The following is a 21,708-nucleotide window of genomic DNA, read 5'->3' on the forward strand; positions in this document are numbered from 1 at the left end:
AGAGATAACAGCTGCATTGCTAACTGCACTCTCTATACCTTTGCTGACGTGTGCCTCTTGCTCTTTTTTGCAGAAAAAGTCCTTGTGTAGGAGATTTTCACAATATTTTCCAATCGTTTTGCGTGATAAGAACAAGTTGAAAAAAAAACATGGCACGTGTGTTACTCGGTAGGTCTTTGAAGAAGCGGCACCGAGCGTACGACCTCCGGCTTGGTTGTGGTGCTGATCATTGAGAACAGTCGGAAAGGAAAGCGGAGGCACAAGTCTAGAAATAGTTTTAAAATATGAACAACGACCGAGAACTGCTGTGTTGTACGTCCTGAACTGACCATTGAAACCATTTGTGTTTTTTAGTATGCACGTGAAAGTAAATTTTTATTACCAAAATTTCAATAGAATTGTTTTATGGATTTCTGGCCTTTAACAGACCAACCCATTTCATCAATATCACTGCCAAGGGAAGAACATTCGCCATTTGTGTCGATGTGGTGACCAAGGAAGTGAAAAGAAAGGACAGCGAGCTCACTTTTAGCTTTGCTGATGATGATGCCATCTGTGGAAAGACGGTCAAATGAATGGCGTTGTTGCTGCACGTGCTCTTTGATAGAAATTGTAGCCACAAGAAGATAGTTTACGTTAGCAAATACGAATGACAGATAACGAACGGCGTCGTTGTGAATGATACTTACTGCGCAGCACATCGGAGGCCAAATGGCACCCGCAGGAATTCGAACAGTGCAAAAGGTGTTGCGATGGCTGTTTTCGATATATCTTCCTCTATAATCGGAGTTTGGTGGTATTCGGGCACGGGCCGGTGCTCGAGAAAACTTTGTCGCCATACACTCTGCGGTGAAATCCTGGATATGTGACAGTGCGTAGCGGTCTGGGATAGTGAGGGCTCTCAGAACGCGGTAGTTGCCACATGGCCGCCAGTCACCGGTCTTTTTGGGGACCATATGAAGCGTAGAGTAAACTGCTTGAAGATGTTAGAATAATTCCAAGTTCGAGCATGTGACCAAATTCAGCACGACCAATGTTGAGCTTGTCAGTTGCAAAGTGAAGTGAGTGGAAAAATGCTGGTGGTTTGGTATGGACCAGATGGTGGCGTACCTCATGCCAAGCAGGTACAGCCCAATACGGTGAGGCCCATGAGGGTAGGGCACTCTCATAAGAAAGGGGTGCAAGAAGGGCGGATTGGCAACCGCGGAACATGAAGGCGTCGCCTCTTTAACTGCCTGAGTGGTCTCTTCGAGAAGACGACGACGCTAGAGGTCCACCAGAAGACCTTATTTGGGGACGATGTCGGCCTGAAAATAGACGCGGGGGCATCGGCAACGGCGAAAAGCCGTCCGAAGACTCGACTGAGGCCCATGTACACAGTCCTAGACCGCTACTGGCAGAAAGGAAGGCAGGAAATTTTGCTACATCTTGCTACAATACATGCACTTTAGAAAAGCATGCAGGTGAAGCAACCCCTCCATAGGTATAACTAGTTGAAATAGCCAAAATTTGTCGTGCCACAGCAGCGAGAGCAATGGCATTTTCGAAATTCTAAAAACTGATATGGCTGTTACTAACGGCCGGCTACAATCCTCTAAATGCAATCAGGTACCTATTGTTAACAGTTAAAAGTTAACTGTTAGAGTTTATTTAATCACTTAGCTGGTAATATGATTCGCCTGTTTCTTGACGTCCGCCAACGCTGGCATTGCTATCTCGGAAAAATGTTGTGTTTAGCTCACAAACCTAAATTTTAAACACGAGTGATCACCTTCCCTGAAACACCGGTTGTTTCAGCGAACTCTTTCGAAAATTTACAAAAGTACGCTTTCTGGGGTGAAAAGATGTCTTTTTCGACAAAGTATACCAGGGTTGGCGGACACCAGAAAACCGGTGAATCGTCTTAAGTAGCAAGCTGATTAACTAATATTTAATAGTAACATTCGAACTAATAGAGTTAGGTGCCTAGTTACAATTAGAGATTTGTAGGTAGTCTTAAGTAGTATCCATATCAGTTTTAGAATTAAGAAAACGCGATTACCTTGGCGCTGTGGCTCGACAAAAATTTTCCTTTTTCGACTAGTTAAGCGCACTGGAGGGGATGGCTTGCCTGCATACTTTCGAAAGCGCATGTATTTTCGCACGGCGTAGCAACTGATATCATCGCAATTCAATTTCTCCGCAACAAATTCTTTCCAGAAAAGTCGCAGGGCAGATGGAGTCTCCCCGTTCCTCACCGTCCGGCTATGGGTCGATGTTCTCCCCAATTTTTATATCTTCCACACTCTATAATTAAAATTGCTGTAAGCTAGTTATACGAAAGTGGTGTCAGTAAAGGCACCTATTTTTCTAAGTCTGAAACGCCTCGGTAGTCTGAACCGCTTCGTTGTATTATATAATTATTTTCAAAAAGATAACTGGATACTGACGTAAAGCTTTCAATGTTTCTTTGCTCATTTATGTTTCTTTGTTTATTTTTCAAAGCTGCGGGCACGCGGCTTTATCACTCTGGGATGCAAGACGCGACCAGATTTATTTAGATCAATCGCGCCCATCGGAGCCAAATCTACGTTGCTCCAGACTGTCGAGGTTTTTTTTGCTTGCCGTATCTGGAATGTTTAGTGCCGGTTTTAAATTGAGCGCCGCTGAGTGCGGCAGGCAGTCTGTTCGACGACCGCCGAGCACGCTTGCTGCTACGCAACCGCCGAGTCATTCTTTGCGGGAGAAAATCAGCCCAAATAGAGTTTCTTTTGAAAGCTCTTTTCGCTGTCTTCCTCCTCGCTGGACTGCCGTCACCACTCCTTGACAATATGTTGTGCTTGGCGGATATGTTTCTCCTTATGCGCGGCGAAAGCTGTTAGGGTGCGAAGTCTAAGGAATGTTCTCTTAAATATGACAGTGTATATAGTTCACGCTTGACAGGTATTAGTGGCTTCAGCTTTTTGATCCTGGAGCAAATATTTGAACAGCGGCACAATTCTTATTATAGCTGTCATATCCTGCCTTTTTTTTCAGCGAACTATCCTTGCAAACTTCATTCCACCTAGGTGGACTGGAAGCCTCTTGTCAAGATATTATGGTCGTTAATGGTTGATCTTACAATTTCTGGCCAATAAGTAAAATGCACCATCACGACTCGCAGGTTGTCATGCCAGAACAAGAAAAAGTTCTTTTCTTTGGAATTGATCGACCTCAAGCACAACGGCAATTTACCTCCAATTCATTGAAGAGTGGGGCAAACAAAACGCTTTAAAACGGTCAAAGTAAAGCAAAAGTTTGTTTGTGTGAATTGTTCTAGAAAAGATTTCATTGCATGATTCTTTCTTACGGCGTGCACGTTCTCAAATTTTAAATAAAAAGTGTTTCGGTAAAAAGCTGCATAGTGCCGAAATATGATTGGTAGCTGAAGAAGGCAAAAATATCAGGAGGCAGAAGAAAATTCGCAGCCAATTAATTATGCATCAAAAGAATTTACCGAAAACCGAGAATAAAGGAATGGAGTCTTTAAATTGTCAAGAAAGATTTATTTCAATTGTTTACCGCATACCTCAGTCATTCTTGACTCTGCTCTTCAACGTAGTCCTTCGCGTTTTCTGTCAGCGCGAATAGGCGAAACCAACTCTGCCCAACCCGTCCGACTCACTGGTCGGGGCTACGAGCACAGTGTAGACGTTCCTTAGGAACGGATGTCCCAGATGCCATGTTACGCCTGCCTTCTGGGATGCCTCTGCGAAGCCACTGTAGCAGCGATTGCCGGTGGATGTCTCCACCTTAAAAGGAGAGAAACCCGGTATTTATGAAGCACATTGTGTGGTTTAAGTTCCTCCGAATAAAAGGGGGGACCACAGCACTGCTATTGTATCTCAAGATATGTACCCAATATATAAAACAAGAAGGGTTTGAGGAGCATTTGATATAAATAGTGGTGCCAATTCTTTGCTCTTGAGATATTTATTCCGGAACCTTGAAAAGAAATGGCTTGGGGATAGCAATGATCTCCGTCGCTTTGTAACATGTCTCTGGTTTACTGTTTTACACTGTTTTAACATGTGTAAACGTAGTACTGAGCTTCTTTTATCTGTGGGCCTTTCCACTGAAAAAAAACAGCCGGGCGCATATCGAGCCCACGCTTTTGGCCTTAGTAGTTGTGCCTTCCTGGCTCGTTCACTCAGCCTGCGGAAGTAAGGATCGCGTCGTTGAAATATCGTGCAGTCTGGTGTAACTAGCACACTACCTAAAACATGCAAGGCACTTAAAACGCACTTGTGAAAACAGTTCCAAAGGATCCAAGAGTTGTCTCCATCAGCGAGTGCCCCAACTCTAATTAGAGCGAAATAGTAATCTGGAGGTTCAGAGCCTAGCAAAGTCGTCGCTTTCTTGTACGGTCGGGATCACGAGCCACCTGGCCGCGAAGAACACAGTCTGCCACTTAGAGGTATTGCCTTCCTTCGAGTTTTAGGCCAGATATGCTATCTGCGACTTGGAGCCCCGTAGACTACCTTCTCTGAGAAGGCAAGAAGGCAAGAGCAGCATGGGGCGGCAGAAGGCTGGGTGGGCGAATGACATGGGCGGATAACTCTGCAAAAGCGCATGAATATTCTATTACTAACCAGAGTTGAACTGATCGTACGCAAATACTTTTTTTTCTGCGTTTGGCGCACTACTCGGTTTTAAGGATTACCAGAATGCATTGCAGACGCGTGGTCTGTGCTTGCGGAGCGAAACGTAAACACGATAACGGAAAATATGCAAGCGTTTCTGCCTAGAAAAATTATCTATGAAAATCTTCATAACATACTGACAACGCCTGCGAGACTTCCGAAGAGAACGTCAATAGCAATGCAATTAAGCGTTCTTCAAGCCAAATATTATTGTGTGCTTGCATTTCGTCTCACTCAGATTGCGTTGTTTGCAACTCATAGTAGGGCGGAAGGTTTCTATACCTTTCTGATGTTTTTTACAGAGAGATGTCATCTGTCTCAATCAGGCAAATTTTAAAAATTATCAATCACGCAAGGTAAACGTATGTCGCTCCTGACCAAGGCGAAAGAGAGCTAGTGTTAATTGTTTACAGGACCTAGAACAGAGGTGGATATCCTACTCGACTTACCAGAGAGTTGGAGGTTACATATACAGGGTGCAAGCGCACAGGAGGACGTACGATTAGGTAGCAACCTTTTTGATAAACTTGAGCTGGCTTGCAAAAGAAATGTAGAATATGAAATGTTTACTTCCGCGTTTGCCCCTGGGAAACTGCGTTGGGATGATTTTGTCCAACCGCACAGTTCCCGCTTACCTTCGAAGTGTGTACATTAATCCGTTTAATACGTTTTCGAAGTGTTATACATTTTCCCCTAGGACAAGTTGTGATGTAGGTGAAAACAGGAAATCGATTCTTTCTTCTAGTCATTGGAGCTTTCCTTCGATACAGAAGTGACAGGGCATCGGCACTCATCCGTTGGTCGAATGTACCCACACCCTTGAGGATATGAGGACACCAAAATACTTCAGAGTGATTCAGTCATGCGCTTTTTGGTCTTTTGTATATACTGCATGTCCCAATAATTATTTGTCAGTTTATAGCAAGCACTTGTTCTGTCTTTCTACGTATCCGTCCAAATGTTTTCGGTGCCTCAATAACATGAACCCTTACCTACTCGTCCAGTTTTCTACCCTTTTGTGATTCAGCCAGCAGTCCTGCTCCCTATGCGCGCGAGGCCAGCAGAATTTGTAGCACAATGGTTTAAGATAGATCTCCTTTAGTTGACGTTTGCACGAAGGCAAGCAGATTTCAGAACTGACGTAGCTGGAAGTCACTGTTAAGGTCGTTTGTGCTGCCAATTTTGATAACAATATAAATGATAAATGATAACAATATTTTTGCCTCTTTGAGCTAGAAAGGGCAATGAAAGTGAATGGATCCCATATTTGCGGCGTTCTGTTTCATCCAGAGTGCCTCAAGTTTTTCTGATAGCTTAGCATGCTGGGCTTAGATTGCGATCGAACCTGACCGTGCCTTTTGGCTCTGGACAACACACCTGTTCATATCTGTAGTGGCCGCTCAGGGTTGGAGTAGAGTATATTTTTTCCTCGATAGCACTCCCTGTCACAAAGAAACTACTCTCCCCTGAAGACTTCTTCAACCACTAAAGTTACAATAACTGCAACAGAAAACTAGCGCCCATGGCTCTCGGAGCTCTTTTGTGTCACTGCGGCAGCTGAAGAGCGAACACTGCGTTGTACGACGCTTGAATAGCAGAGTTTTTGTTGCTACATATTTTTCAGGTCCAAAACTTAAGTGTGCTCTTCCGTTGAGCAGTTGGACGAGCAGAAAGTCAACAAGGTGGACCGCAAATTCATGCAGTCTAAGAGGCGCTGCGAGGTGGATTATTTGTGGAAGAGAAAAACGGGTGTGTGTTTCGTCTTGTGTGCGCGCCAATAAGTGCAGTGGAGAATAATATTAACAATATTAGAATTGGTTTTCGGGGAGAGTCAATGGGGCAGTATCTGTCTCATATATCGTTGGACACCTGAACCGCACCGGAAGGGGAAGGTTAAAGGAGGAAGTGAAAGAAGAAAGGACGAGAGTGGTACCGTAGTGGAGGACTCCGGAATTATTTAGACAACATGGGGATCTTTAACGTGCACTTACATCGACGATCATGTTTTTTGTGTTTCAACTTTTAAAAACTTTCTAACCGCTCCACCGAACCGCAAACTTCATTTTATTACGTTTTGAGACATGGAGCGCTTCCAAACTTCGTCGTTCCTTAAAACTGGAATGCGGTAGTAGAGGTACAGCGAAATAATTACATTTAGTTTACTGGGTGTTTAACGTCGCAAAGCGACTAAGGCTATGAGGGACGCTGTAGTGAAGGGCTCCGGATATTTTGACCACCTGGGGTTCTTTAACGTGCGCAGGCATCGCACAGTACATGAGCCTCTAGAATTTTGCCTCGATCGAAAATCGACCGTCGCGTCCAGAATCGAACCCGTGTCTTTCGGGTCAGCAGCCGAGTACCATAAGCACTGAGAGACCGCGACGGCTCACAAGCAAAATAAATAAAATGAATTAATTTTTTTCACGCCTTTTATTTAGAGTATTTATTTATTTCCTTCTGTGTGAATCACCACGGACGAATAAATAGTCGGTGCAAATAGTGCAAAATTTAAAGGATATCCCGCCTCTTGAAGCAGCACTGTGGAGGAATTGAAGATGGCGTTTATACCTTCATTACTCTATTCTAATCGAAAAGTTGCTTTCTTCAGGGGAAAATAGCTCTAGCGTGCTAGAAAATGCGAAAAAATAAAGTTTAGTTATCAGCGGCACTCTGCCTTCAAGGAAAAAAAAACGCACTGACGTCATGCTTAATCTGAGCCCAAAGCGCTGTGCATATTTGGGTGGCTTCTTGGAAGACCTGGTTCCTCCTGACTAAGCCTGTAGCACTAAAAGGATGCGGACAATTTAGAAGTAGTTAACAAGCGCGCTAACCTTCAACTCGTTGCAAGTTAGAGTTCGTGTTACCTCGGCCTCTACGTGTCTTTCGAGCGGAACGAGTTTCGTCGCTGAGGCTAAACCACACTGCCAGCCAGTTCCAGTCCTTGAGAACGGAGTACTTTTCAGCATCAACGTGACAGCTTCAAATAATATCCCCGAAAATATTGTCTTAATGTTTCTTTTTCTCAGCTATAAAGACTTTTTGCGGCTCAAGAATCCGAAAAATCAACTGTCAGCAAACAAAAAATTCAATAAAATTGCTTCCAGTGTCCTACTGAAAGTGGCACTGCCAATCAAGGCTGTTGATCACAGGGAGAAGTATAGAAAAACCATGAAATTTGCATCGCTCACTTACCTCCACTACGTATTCTTTAGAGCGGAGGTTGAACTCTCGTCCAGCGACAGCGAACTTTATGTCGGGAAGGCGGCTGACGTTTCGGCAGTTCACTTCGTACTGAAACAGAGGGACAAAGAACGACACCGTGTTTAGACGCAGCAATATTTGTAGATTTCACAAACGCATTGAACAGTGCATTTCATATGGAACCAATGTAAGGTAATGAGACATTTCAGGCCTTAAGTATAGGTTAATTCTTGAAACAGACCTGTACAGAGCACGCAAGTAAGAGTAGATGCATAGTGATGGTTTTCCGTCCTTTTTGCAGAAGAAAATGAAACTTTTCCTACGCTGCTTGCCAGCAGTGCGGGGTGTGAATCTGAGCCACAGCTGCATCTCGACTCTCAAAGTACTGTCCTCATAAGCGAGGATGTGGGTGAAGCCAGCGGGGATTCACCCCAAAAGGGCATGAAGAATGCAAAGGTGCGTTTGTTGTCAGTAGAGTCAAGGCCACATTTTACCCTGCTGCTGGTTGAATGACAGAGCCGCCGATATAAGTTCCTCGAACAAAGGCTTATAACAGATTTTATTTTCAATTCCAAATTAGTTTATTTATATTTCAAAGGTTCAGGCTTGAAGAAGGAGATGACTCTTTCAATAGCTGCAGTCTAAACAAGTCTGGTGTGGCTCACCATGAAAACGTATCGGTCCTGCCTTTGCATTTTTCTCAGGTAGTCGTCGGCCGGTGAGTTACCTATTGTGACTTAAAGCATTCAGTATTCATTATAAAATTAATTAGCGCATCCTTACCTGCTATCTCTCCAGCATCAGCTCTCACAACCTGCCCTAAGTAGACGTATTCCTTTACCACTGCGAACCCTTTGTTACCAATTGTGATCTGCTGTTCCGTTGCGATGCTGTTAAACATACTTTGGTTTCTGCCTTACAATTTTTAGACCTACAGTTTTGCTCTCTCCCTGTCTAACTCAGTGGCCATGCTTTGCAGTTCATCTCCTATGTAACTTAACAAGGCAATGGCATCACCGAATCGCAGCTAACTTAGGTATGCTCCATTAACTCTTTTGGTCCATTGTTCCCAATACAGGCATCTGCGCACCTCCTGTAAAAAGTCAGTGAAATGCATGGGGGGTAACGTGTTTTCCTTCCTGGCACCCTTTCTTATTGATATTTTATTTACGGCTTTATGGAGCACTGTTGTAGCTGTGCAGTCATTTCATATATCTTGCAGTATTTCCACATCAGACTCTTCTATAATAATAATAGTCGGATTTGGGGGAAAAAAATGGCTCAGTATCTGTCTCACATATCGGCGGACACCTGTACCGTGCCGTAAGGGAATGGGATAAAGGAGGGAGTGAAAGAAGAAAGGAAGAAAGAGATGCCGTAGTGGAGGGCTCCGGAATAATTTCGACCACCTGGGGATCTTTAACGTGCACTGACATCGCACAGCACACGGGCGCCTTAGCGTTTTGCCTCCATAAAAACGCAGCCACCGCGGTCGGGTTCGAACCCGGGAACTCCGGATCAGCAGCCGAGCGCCCTAACCAATGAGCCACCGCGGCGGGTACTCTTCTATGGCAGTCATGCGGGCATTGTGGACTCTTCTATACACTGATTCCACAATGCCCGCATGACTGCTGAGGTTTCCTGTTAGTCATATGCTGTCTTCTAATATATACATATGTTTCTAGATATGTCTATTTAGTTTCGGAATACACACTACTTGGAACTTGCGCTAGATTCGTCGGCTTTCCATCTTTTTGTCTCGGCGGAGAGTAGGGAGAGTAGGGGAACCGCCGCTCTCTGTTGCGTGCTGCTCTCTGACGCAGCTAAAGCCTCCATGCTTTGTGCCAATTCATCTTCAGTACTGCTTGTGGAACTTTCTTTCTGAGCCGAGTATAAGGCGCTCCATGAATGGTATTCCTAGAAGGCCATCATATTCTCCAATGCTGTTAGAACCTACCTCTCCTTGGGCGTTCTTTTGAGCACCCAAAACGCTGTTGATGCGCTCGATTTCACGAGCTGGTCCTCCTATGAACGTGTCCGCAGGAGCAATCCTTGCTGGGCAGCCGCCGAAGCAGAAATGTTCCGTGTCTCCTACCTGGATACTTTCGAATAGTTGGAGGATAAGTGAGGATCAGAAAGTTCATTGAGAAACCTACTTTACACATATTAATTCTGTTGTTCGTCAAATAGTTTTGCCGCCTTGCTGAAAAGCGATAGTTTACAAAGATTTTTTTTAATAGCTTCTGTATAGAAAACTGGCTTAATGACTTAATAGGCATAGTTTTTACAGAGACGGGAATACGTGTATCCTACAAGGTCTTAGCTGTTAATGAAAGGAGCTGTAGCTTCGTACAAGGAAGTAAAGATTTAATTTATTCAGTAGGGGTGAAAGTACTGAAATTTTACGCCGGGTTCGTCGCACGGACGCGTTTTGTTTTAAGATATCGTCTACAGTGGTTATTTTTAAGCAGTTCGTCTCTTTCTTAGGAATTGCTCTAAGCGCATTCTCTGCCCTTAATGGGTCATCTCTCTGGAGTAAGTGTCGGTACCGTTATACTTGTTCGTCCTCCCAAATAGAGCACAGGTGGTCCTGGGGCTGAACGCCTGCATGAGTCATGGACTACGCGCTCGATTATATGTTATAATGCGTTGTAATATGTTAGTGTTGACCCTTGTAGTTTACGCATTCACGATGGCAACGTATAGAGGGAAACTTCATGGAGCGGAGGAAAACTTGATGCTGATGGCCTACACATCCTGGCTGTTATGTGAACATGCACGAGCAGGGCGCCAAGCTTTAGGGCTGGCAGGGTGACCAGCAGGGCTCGAAGGCAGGCACAGGAAAGAACTGAAGAGGCAGCCTCGGGTGACGTCAGTTTGTTCAAAGGAAGTAGAAATTTAACTCATGGAGTCCATGCCGTGGCACGGCCATAAGCACGATGTTGAAACACATTAAACCCACGCTGTTGCATTCTTCACCGAATGAAGGGAGGAAAGTTATTACTTTATTTCGTGACATCCTCAACGCAAGACTCGTAGGAGGTACTTTCTCGACAGGAAAGGACGTTTACTGCGCCATCCGCATAAACACACTATCTATCACCAGAAAAATTTCCTTTCTATGGGAAACAACGACCACCTTTTCGTTGAATCGATGGGTGGTTCCCTCTTCGCACAGGGTTTGGCGGTCAAAACTTTTGAGGCTCGAATGTGCTTAGAGGCGTAAAGGGGATCTGATCGTAGGCGAGAGCGGCAACCTTGAGTCATCACCTGCTAAAACTGCAAACATCATAAACGTGCTTTGCATGGGCGCAAGTACATAAATGTGTGTCGAGCAATCCCTGACTTTTTTACATAACACAGTCCGCATGTTCCTAAGGGACAATATGCAGGCTCTTAGCAGTGATATTCATTTCCTCTTGTTTTGCAACATGATGGGCACCCCAGCGAATTTCATATTGTCCTTATTTTACGAGATAGTAACGGCGACCATGTTTCTCTTGCATTTTCTCTATGTCTCTCTGATTCTTTAAACTGAAATTCTTTCTTTAGAGGGACATATAAAAGCGTCAAGACAGGCGCTAACTCACAGCTTTTGATTAGAAAAGAACACGCACACATATATTCACTCATAAACTCATCCATCATATCAGAATCTTCACAGCATCTCTCTTGCCTCGCTTAGGTGTCGCGCTGAAAAAGAATTTCCCTTGGAACAAACATGAACCAATTAGCCGCCAACCAAACTCTACTGAACTATCACTCTGATAAAGGGCTACCTGTTTTCCTCAATATGTCTGGCTACATTTGTCCTTAATTTAATTTCATACAGCAGGTCACCTTTCACTGCATTCTTACAAGTGTCCATTATGCGCACGTTTGAGGAACCCGCTGCGTTTGCAGATAGGAAATTGTAGTCACCAACTGGTTTGGAAAGAACTCACCCTTGAAGATGAAACTGCCAGTACCTTCCTTCAACCTCCGAGAACACAAGCGACCCTCTGTAGTGCCTCTCGTTGGCACCTCCGAACATCGCCTCACCGTCCTCGCGAGGCTTGCTGCTGAGGTAGAATCCCAGCCATGGTTTGGCAATAAGGCCCTCCTTGATGAAATGGTCGAACAGCGACAGTTCATCGTGATCGAGTCCGAGGACGCCGTCGTATGGCACGCCATGGTAGCCATCTGGCCCATTTCGGAAATCTGTTATCTTAAGGAGCACAAAAAAATTAAAAACATTGGCAGTGAAAATTCAATCTATTTTATCCAGATATCACACATGAAAACGTCACGACTTCCACAAAAATTTTCTTCGAATCAGCATCTGCCTTGCACTGATAAATAGAAATTAATATATCAAGAAGAAGATGTCTGAGAACACATTTTTGTAGTGATAGCTACATTACGGTAGCATTTCGAGCCTTCAGCCTGGCGTCGCCATGGCAAGGGCGGTGCCGCCACGCTGTCACGTGGTTGGTCACGTGGTTCGTCATTTGGTGGGTGACTACGTCACGTGACCAAGTTCCACTCGGCCAGCTGTAGCTATCGCGTCACCCCAGGTTTAACCAGAGCTGAACCACCGCCATTTTTTTTCAAGCTTATAACTGTTTCTATAAAAAATATGTTTAATTAATAAAACCGGCTCGGCACGTATTACGTGTCCTTGTCGCAATAACTGCGAAGCTCGGGGCACATACGGCCTAATCAGCTGCAGCATCTTATGGCGCCTGTGCAAGTTGTCCTAATCAGTATGGACACTGGAAGAATCTAGTAGCAACAATATGCAACACATACGGCCAAGAAAAGTAAGTAGTCGCATACAAGCCCTGCCAAGCAGGTCGGCGTGTCGTCCAGTCACCTGTAAATTGTGCATTTCCTAATTGAAGCACAGGAACTGAATTCAGTGAAACACACAATGTTCTACCGCGGCGCCCGCGTTTTTATGGAGGAAAAACGCTAAGGCGCCCGTGTGATGTGCGATGTCAGTGGACGTTAAAGATCCCCAGGTGGTCCAAAATTATTCCGGAGCCCTCCACTACGGCACCTCATTCTTCCTTTCTTTCACTGCCCCCTTTATGCCTTCCCTTACGGCGCGGTTCAGGTGTCCAACGATATATGAGACAGATACTGCGCCATTTCCTTTCCACAAAAAAACAATTATTATTATTAATCATGCGCGAGGTAAATTTTCTGTATTGGCCATCAGATTTTGGTACATTTATCTCGCCCTGGTTAAGGGCTAGTTTAAGCTTCATTTACTGACGTCTACCGTCTAGTTGGGAATAACGTTTTTTGTACTTACTTTAATAATATTAATAATTGTTTTTTGGGGAAAGGAAATGGCGCAGTATCTGTATCATATATCGCGTGACCCCTGAACCGCACCGTAAGGGAAGGGATAAATGAGGGAGTGAAAGAAGAAAGGAAGGAAGAGGTGCCGTAGTGGAGGGCTCCGGAATAATTTAATCCAGCTGCCTTCTCTAGGCAGCAGCCCTAGAAACATGCATGACGTGTTTGCCAGTCGCGAGGAACCGTTTGCACTACTTGCAGTAGTTGGCGGAATGTCGCGTAGCTTTTACACTTCGCTGTCTTCCAAGCTAGAGCTTCGAAGGGCTAGACATTAGCATGGATCTACCTTTTGGTTGTTTAGAGGCCGTAATTCGCACAATGTAGGTAAGCCGTACCAAACGCCTTAGCGCCAATTCTGTCAGACACGAGGTGCGATGTGATACTTTGATACAAAAATTTATCGCTCCTTTTAACATGCAAAGCAGCAGAATGTACACAGTGTAACATTACTACCACATTTGTTTTCAATATAACATCCACACACTTGCAAACAGAATGCGCTCAAGATTCTTCGTTTTATGCTCGGTTCAGAACGTACATGGCAGATGAGAAATTCCTCTGTGATTGGACCATCTCCTAGCTGCTGCCTGTCGCCACCCATGTAGCCGTAGAGGGTGCTCTCTCCGAACATGGTTTCGACGGCGTAATATATAGTTGTGAAGCTCGAAGACTGGCTCGGGTCATACGTGGCACGTGTTCCTACGTAAAGAAATAACGTTACCATATTCTAGACAAATTATGATGTGAAGAGTGGTCCCAGTTAATGTTTATTTTTTTTAAGGTAAATGAAGAGGCAAACACTGTGCGACTCTCACATCTGTTATTAAGAACGTATTTTAGGTCATCAAAAGATTTATCACCCGCATCCCAACTGTGAATGGGTCGCGTAAGTTCATTTTTTTACTCAAGTTAAAAATGTCAATTCACCAAACCGTGTATGAAATCCACCGCCTTGATTGAACAAATACAAAACCAATACGCAACACAGGCCAAACTTCACTGAAACGCTTCTTCAAAATACAGGCTCTCTTTAGCTAATCAAACTCCTGGTTCTTACATTTTTCACCACGAAATGAAACAATTGCAGCGTATTTGGAACTATTAAAGAACTAGAAAGGACGCAGACACTGTAGAGACGCACAAGATGACGCTTCACTCTCAATTGACTTTGTTTAAGTGCAGACCACTTCACGCGCAATATGGAGTTCTCGCGTTGAGAAAACTTCAGTCCGCGCGCTGCGACGCAACCGCTAGCGAACTCGGGAAAACGCCCTCTTCCCGTGGACGTTGTCTACGCGACAATCCGGTACAGCGAATAACCAGACAAATCGAAAAGCGCAACGACTATCAGTCACCGCACACATTGAGAACATGATCGTGTCTCTGGCAGCGTTGTCCGTCATTCGTGTTAAGTGTGCGGGCGGCTGAATATCCCACGAACGGGCTGCTGTACTAATGCCCGGTTCCGAGAGGATGAAAGATTTCTATCTCCGAGTGAAAGCTTCAATTCTCCTAAGCACTTCAGGAAGGACAAGTGCATACCGCTACTAAAAAACAGTACCATTCTTGGGCGTGTAAAAATTAGGAGCCCGAATGAAGTTTTGCAGGCATACCATTGTCACTTATAATAGGTAGTCTGAAATAAAAGCATGAAAGAAAGAGGTTTCAAGAAGATGAAGAGGAGTGCGATAAGGATTACGTTGATTAACCGAAGACTAAAGAAGATGAAGAAGAAGTATTCAGGGAGGAGGGAAGAGATGATTGGTGCAGAAGAGAAGAAGGAGAAGACGGCGACAATGATTACGTGGACTAACGCCAAGGCTAGAAAAGCTCGAGGGAGAGCGAGGCACGGGGGAAAGAACAGAGAATGGAGGCTGCGGCGGGTCAGGGACGCTTCGGCTGGAAGAGAGCGACGCCAGCTACTGCTCCGGTGAGGTCGCGTTCTACGGCTTCGCATTGTGGATTTTCCTGCCGTTCCTGGGCCCGTTCGCTGGAGTCAACGGAGGACGGTACCACTTGCTGCGGCCAGGGGTGTCTCCAGCGCTGTTGCCACCCTTTCGGGTGGTGCCCCCAACGCCAACATCAGCGGCATCATCTCCACGGGCGCTGGGTCCAGGAGCTTGTACGACGCCGCCAAAGACGCCGCCAGCGACGCCAGCCTGAGCTCGTCGAATGCCAATCTCGACGCCGACTACTGGACCCATACAACGCCGCAGCCGCATCGAACCAACCGTGCGCACGAACGCCTAACGCTAATAGTAGAATGCTAGTAGTAGACGCTGGTAGCAGTTTGCCCGGGTTGTGTGTATTTGTAGTCTCTGTGTTTGATGTTGGTTTCTTAGTTTTGTGTGCTAGTGTTTGTGTCATGTAGGGTGTATTAAATGTGCGTTTGCGTGGGTACACCCGTCACCTAGTCCATTCTTTCGGTCCGAGCGTTCTCCGGGGAGATCTGTGACATCAGAAAGCAGATACATGTGTTAATAACGCTTCATTTAACATATTGAAAAAAAATGTATATATTGTTAAGATATTTAAAGCACTTATAGCAAAATGACGAAACCACAGTATAACGGGAGTCTTTCCTTTACTGTTGGGGTTTTTGCCTTTTCCACGGGAATTCTTATTTGTACACATGCCTGGTTTTATTCCTGCAGGGTATATGTGTGATCTGTACTAGAATAAGGTTAGCTGATAATGTACCGTTGTTCTTGTCTCTACTATGTCTGCATGTTTTCCCTTGGTGTTATTGTTCCAAATATGTACCACTTCTCTCAGCTCTCCGCTCTACTGAATCATGCAGCATATTGTGCTGCTTCAAAACTGCTATGAATAGTGAGTGCTTATTTCCCATGTGATGCAGAAGGACGTAATGCACGTGTGGCCTGCTTACGGATCTATATTTCTTAATGATCATCATTACAACTCAGCGTCAGAAAATTTGTCCCGAGTCAACGGCACCGCCGCCCCTGTCCCATGCAGCAACTGAGAATTCGCATCTCCATGGACTAACTACGACGCATAGCCTATGTCACCGCATCGTTCCCGTCATCTTCCTCCAGCCCAATTAACTTAGCTGCGGTTCAAATACATATACCACTGCTTTGCGTTTGACCCTGTCCTGCGCTCGCGGGAATCGTCCCTATCGCTGCAAACTTCCCAACTTTATCCGTCCGCCTAACTCTCAGCCACCCTCAGACCCTTTTTGTGCTTTCTTGTGTAATCCATTCCATTACCCCAATAAACCCTGGATGTCTTCCCGGAGCTTTGCATTCCCTACCTATGTAGTTTTCTTCTTTTTTTTCAGCCACAATATATTTTACTCGCGTTTGCTCCTTGAACCTCTCTTTTCTCTTCCTGTCGCTTAATGTTTCCCTGTTCGTTTGAAATGAAATTGGTTTCGAGGAAAGGAAATGGTGCAGTAACTGTTTCACATCTCGGTGGACACCCGAACCGCTCCGTAAGGGAAGGGAGAAAGGAGTAGTGAACGAAGAAAGGAAGAAAGAGGTGCCGCAGTGGAGAGCTCCGAAATAATTTCGACCACCTGGTGATCTTGAACGTGCACTAACATCGCACATTATACGGGAGCCTTTTCGTTTCGCCTCCATCAAAACGCGGCCGGCGTGGTCGGCTTAGAAAAAGGTTACCCCGGCTCAGTAGTCGAGCGGCCTCACCACTGAGCGACCGGGACGGGTTCTGTTCAATTCACTGAATTTAATTTCAAGAGATTTCGTTATCCTCCATGTTTATATTTGATACTCGAGCACTGACCAGGTGCAGCTATTATATAGTTGAGTCTTGAGAGACACTTCTATGCACCTCTTCCCAGCGGCACTTATCATGGGTGGACGGATCTAAAGGGGCCATTGGCAGAGAGTAGCGAGCGCGCCTTCTGGAATGTATACACTCTGTGATAATGGTAACCAAGTGGACCCAGGCCAAATCGGCCGCGTCTACGGGAAGTTCCATTTGTTTGAGCCACCCGGGAGTACCTTCCCCATTTAACGATGTACAGGCAGAAGCAGTATGACTGGGAACACGAGAGCACGTGGCTTCCGTGCTTCATGTAGCACTGCCGCGGTTATCCGGCGAGATTTGGTGGCACCAGGCGCATGCATGGAAATAGCAGCGAACGGTGCTTATTGGGCATGTGCCCTCTGCTAAAAATTATCATAGTCTTTCGGTGGCTCTGCTTCACAAAGCACGGATGCCACGCGCTTTCGTGTCCCGTCTCCCTTTGCTTCTACCTCTTCCATCTTTCGTCGCGTAATGCAGTTAGGCTTAAGTGCTTTGTGGAAGGTGTGCTTTCATATAACAGTCACTTCCACGGCTAGTATTGAAATGTGTAGCTGTTTGCTTTTTTTATTATTATTCAAGTTCTTCACTTCATGAAGAAATTTTTTTCTCAGTTGCGCAGCCTAATAAGCCAATCAAGGCTCCTCGCTTAGCTGCACGTGCAATGTACTTTGTGAATATTTTCTCACGTCACAAAATTTCATAACCAAGTTGCTAGAATTCTCTATTTTATTGTGTTATAATGTTGTTCATCCAATTTCACACAACATAGCGGTAAGGTTTTTTCCTTTGTTGACAACACTTGACTTACCACTTACACATTCTGCTACAAGAACTCGTAACAGGGTGTGCTGCTGCGACTCAGTCATCATCACATGACGACCTCTGAATTGTAGATATATGAAAACAACTACTTACGGCAAGCTTCGCTGGTCTCTTTGCATTCAATAGAGGGCACCCATGTCAAAGCAGCCGTGTCAAAAACGACCTTGAATGGTTGCCATGGAGTGCCGACTCTGAGCAGGCCGTAGTATTGAATCTAGAACAAGCAAGCGTGCATTTTGTCCGGTTGTTATGTGTGGCCACACAAACCATTCGAAGTAAACGAACGGGGACTTGTGTTCCACTCAGCAGTTTGGGCAAGGTGCTATCTCTTGATGAAATATGAATTAGACCTATAAGGCAGAATTTCTGCTTTCTTTACATGTAATGTCACAACCAGAAGCGTGAGCTCACATATAACGAAACATAAGCTTAGAAAATGGAATAAATGAACGACGACAGTACCAGAGTGTCTTATATAACGTTGTAAAAAATATAACTGAATTTTGTTGGTAATGTAGATACTGCATAAATGATCCAATAAATTTTGACTTGCTGTGTACAAATCAGCTTTCTTCGTTTTTTTTTAAATCTCTGCCGTGCTAAAAAACAATTCAGCAGTTTTTACCGCTAGCGCTGGTGTTTTCTGCCTCTCGTCGTCGTCCACATTTCAAGGGCTGCAGCATTTCTCAAGAAAAGTTTGGTTCAATATTTTCTCCGCCATACTCTCAGCTTGAGCATGTACTTTACTTTGAAGGATATATTACAAGACTTGGCCAAAGATGAAAAGTGGTTGTTAATAAATCTTCGGCTTTCAGTGCCGAATGACGAGGAAGCAAAATTCGATGCCCTCCTTACACAACGCCACCATGAAGAAGCGCTGCCCCTCTTCTAAACCGTTAATAATATCAACACTAAGCTGACGTCGCTACAATTGCGGAGGCATTTAATTCCTGCACGATACTTGACACGTGTGCGGCTACAGAAGGAAACAGGAATTACTGCCAATTACTTGCCGTTGCTTTCTAAAATTTGATCCTCAGTAGTTTTTGAAGGCACACTCCACTCCAAGTGTTCATCGTGTGGCGCCATGGAAGAGCTTTTCCGTATTTACTCTCTTCTGGCAAATAACATGCGAAGCACCGTCTTGTCAACGCCTTTCTACACGTCAACGCTATGATTTGTGGAACCTTAAATAAAAGCGCAAAATTAGCAATAGCTAGGATTGAAAAATTAACACGAAAATATTTTTAATCTCCTCTATTCCGGCGTTAAGGACAGCATAATTGACAAAACACTGGACCTTACTCACGTTGTTGTGGTTCTTGAGCGGTACAGAGAATGTTGTTAATCGAGCTGTTGCGTTCAAACCTGACACGAAACGCTTCTCTTGAAGACTCGAGCATCTAAAATAATCAAGAAGGAAACAGAACCAAGTGCTGGCAATGCCAAATATCTTTGTGATACAAAACTAAGAATGGGAGTATTTCGGGCAGCTGAACGGGTAAGCAAATGAAGTATGGTCAAGCAAATACTTTAATTCCTGCTAGTTGACTCCTAAAGTAAAGAATTCTACATGTAAACAAGGCCGGTGTCTTTTTGATTATAAAAGGGTTACCATGCGCGAATAAAGCTTGGCTGTATGTGAAGCTGTTGCCATCATCTTTTGCGCCTTCTCTGCCCATGTTATCTTTTGTGCCATCTTCATAATCCCTTAATATGAAGTATCAAGAGACACACGCAACAGCGCAAAGTTCATGTCAGTAACTGTGCGAGACGCTTAGTTTACTTCTCTGAAGCAGCTGCTTCGTATTAAAAAGACCACAGTGATGAAGTCTGAACAGTGGTAAGATTTAACTTTTTGTAGCGATAGCTACATTACGGTAGCATTTTTGGCCTTCAGCGTGGCGGCGCGCCACCCTGTGGCGCCGCAACGCTGTCCCGTGGTTGGTCACGTGTTGCGGAGCAGCTCCCGGCGGCGCGGCGCCCTGACTGATCACGTGGTTCGTGACGTGGTTGGTCACGTTACCAAGTTCCACTCGGCCAGCTGTAGCTATCGCGTCACTCCAGGTTTAACCATAGCTAAACCTCCGCCAATTTTTGTCATCCCAGCAAAGTGAAAAATACGCATACCATTTGAGCACTGCCACGCTTCTTCTCCTATTCAAAAGAAGTATGCAGATAGCAAAAGCATCATTTCACTGCTGAAGAAGGGCCTAATGGCTCCATTAACAGAGCTGATTCCATGTAATGCCATTATCATATTCATGGTTAATATGATTTCTCCTGGAAAAAGCAAGCGGCTCGTTTACAGGCCTAAGTTCTTATTGGCACAACCGAAGCTTCCAGCAGTGATTAGAACCGGTAAGTATATAATTCGGCAGCTATCATTCAGCTTCTATGCAGTGCACTTGATGTAATATCTCTAACTGCAAGATTCAGCTTTGCAGCGCACAAAACATGACGCATTTGTCTGAAGCTTTACAGCTCAATACGTTCCAGCAGCCATTCTATAACCGTTCTTCTTTTGGTTTTGAGATTTTCTGCTATTTATTTGGAGTGGTGTATTCACCTCAATCCAGCAAATATTTTGTCCGCAGCTCAATCATTAAATATGAGAACCCATCTGCGCCTCTTACTTTGTGCTCAGGAATGCGGTTTCGATCGTTCATTAACTTAGTCGTGCAGTTTGTTGCGTGCAAAAAATAAATTTTCCCTTCATTAAATCGACACAGCACGCACACTACGCAAGCAGTAAGAAACGCACAGCCAAAGGGATGGTTAGGCTTACTAGACTCACGCTTACTAGCCTGAGTCACTGTTTGACGCCGAAGTCGGAAGACGCATAAATAGAAAAAATAACTGATCATTAGCCCGTATGAAGTTTAGAAAAAGCAACATTTAGGCATGCATTACAGATCTGTGGTGTGGTTTCACCGCTCACAAGAGCATTAAACTTAATTATGCTTGCTGATTGCCTTTTACCGTTAAGGAGGAACTGCAGTGTGGAGCCTCGATCACGTTGGTATTTAGTATTTCACCTCGCAGGCAGTATGACAAAGTGCGTGGGTAAAAAATGTGAGGCGGGCATACAGTACCTGGTCTGGCTTATAGCCCAGAGTAGAAGTCCAGCTGCAAATACGAAACGAATACGTGAAGTGCCCGCCATTGCGACTCCGCCGCTCAACACGTCCAGTCTCTTCGGCTGTGTTAGAACGTACACGCTATCGATGCCGCAGGCCGAACTAGACGGCGCCAGTCTGGCATCTTGTTATCTTGGTTATTGAGACCACCTTACGCTGCGTCGCGTCAGCGCCAATTCGCCGTGTTTGCGTGTGTGCGGGGCACGAGGCACAGAAGTGACGCACTATAGTACTTCAGTCGTCAAGCATGTGTCACCGACAAGCCGGAAACCAATTGCACCTATGGGAAGCAAAACAACTAAAATCTGACACGTCTACTTGCGAATGGCGTAGCGCCTTGAACCTGTACCTTTGCGCGCCTAGAATCAGCTTACATCGGTGATTTGTTTCGAATGCCACTTTCTCATCGTTTGCAGAGAAATTGTCCTCTTTGTCTTGCAGCCTCTCCTTATACACTTCAGTGCTCGAAACTTTACTGTTTGTTTTTTCCGAAATACAATATCATTGGGGACGAAGTGCTTCATTTTGTACAATTTAAATTGAGCGGTACACAAAACATGTGAAGGAAGCTGAACATAGTGAAAAGACGGAATATTTCAAGCTCAAAAACAGAAATGGTGCGAACAAAATGCTCCATAATTTTATTGTACACGCGGAAGCAAAGATTTGAGCATTATATTTCTACCAAAATAAATTTTTACTTATTTGAAAGAAAGGATTTGAGTAGCCATGAGTGATTGTTT

General features: G+C 44.7%; 1 protein-coding gene across 2 annotated transcripts; it reads right to left on the bottom strand.

Annotated features, from left to right (window-relative positions):
- Positions 1-3,543: 3,543 nt before the first annotated feature.
- Positions 3,544-21,101, bottom strand: LOC144134987 (lysosomal aspartic protease-like). 2 transcript variants are annotated; one of them, XM_077667771.1, is made up of 8 exons: positions 20,921-21,096; positions 19,135-19,228; positions 17,919-18,039; positions 13,747-13,907; positions 11,807-12,069; positions 9,820-9,964; positions 7,854-7,952; positions 3,550-3,770 (listed from the first exon to the last, which is right to left on the bottom strand). In XM_077667771.1, exons 1-8 carry the CDS (start codon positions 20,989-20,991, stop codon positions 3,597-3,599), a joined length of 1,128 nt encoding a protein of 375 aa, XP_077523897.1. In that variant the 5' UTR covers positions 20,992-21,096; the 3' UTR covers positions 3,550-3,596. The 2 variants fall into 2 exon arrangements, with proteins under 2 accessions (XP_077523898.1, XP_077523897.1); XM_077667772.1 differs by lacking the exon at positions 13,747-13,907 and having other exon boundaries at positions 3,544-3,770; positions 11,807-12,062; positions 20,921-21,101.
- Positions 21,102-21,708: the final 607 nt, after the last annotated feature.

This window comes from Amblyomma americanum, chromosome 5 (genome assembly GCF_052857255.1).
Source record: "Amblyomma americanum isolate KBUSLIRL-KWMA chromosome 5, ASM5285725v1, whole genome shotgun sequence".
Classification (NCBI taxonomy): Eukaryota; Metazoa; Arthropoda; class Arachnida; order Ixodida; family Ixodidae; genus Amblyomma; species Amblyomma americanum.

What these genes read in the sequence shown, in the direction of transcription:
- LOC144134987 (XM_077667771.1), bottom strand. Translation starts at nt 20,991, where the DNA reads ATGGCGGGCACTTCACGTATTCGTTTCGTATTTGCAGCTGGACTTCTA. An exon ending in AGAGACCAGCGAAGCTTGCC is followed by an intron (nt 13,908 to 17,918) that starts GTAAGTAGTTGT and finishes TTCTTTACGTAG; the next exon opens with GAACACGTGCCACGTATGAC. An exon ending in CTAAAGAATACGTAGTGGAG is followed by an intron (nt 3,771 to 7,853) that starts GTAAGTGAGCGA and finishes TCTCCTTTTAAG; the next exon opens with GTGGAGACATCCACCGGCAA.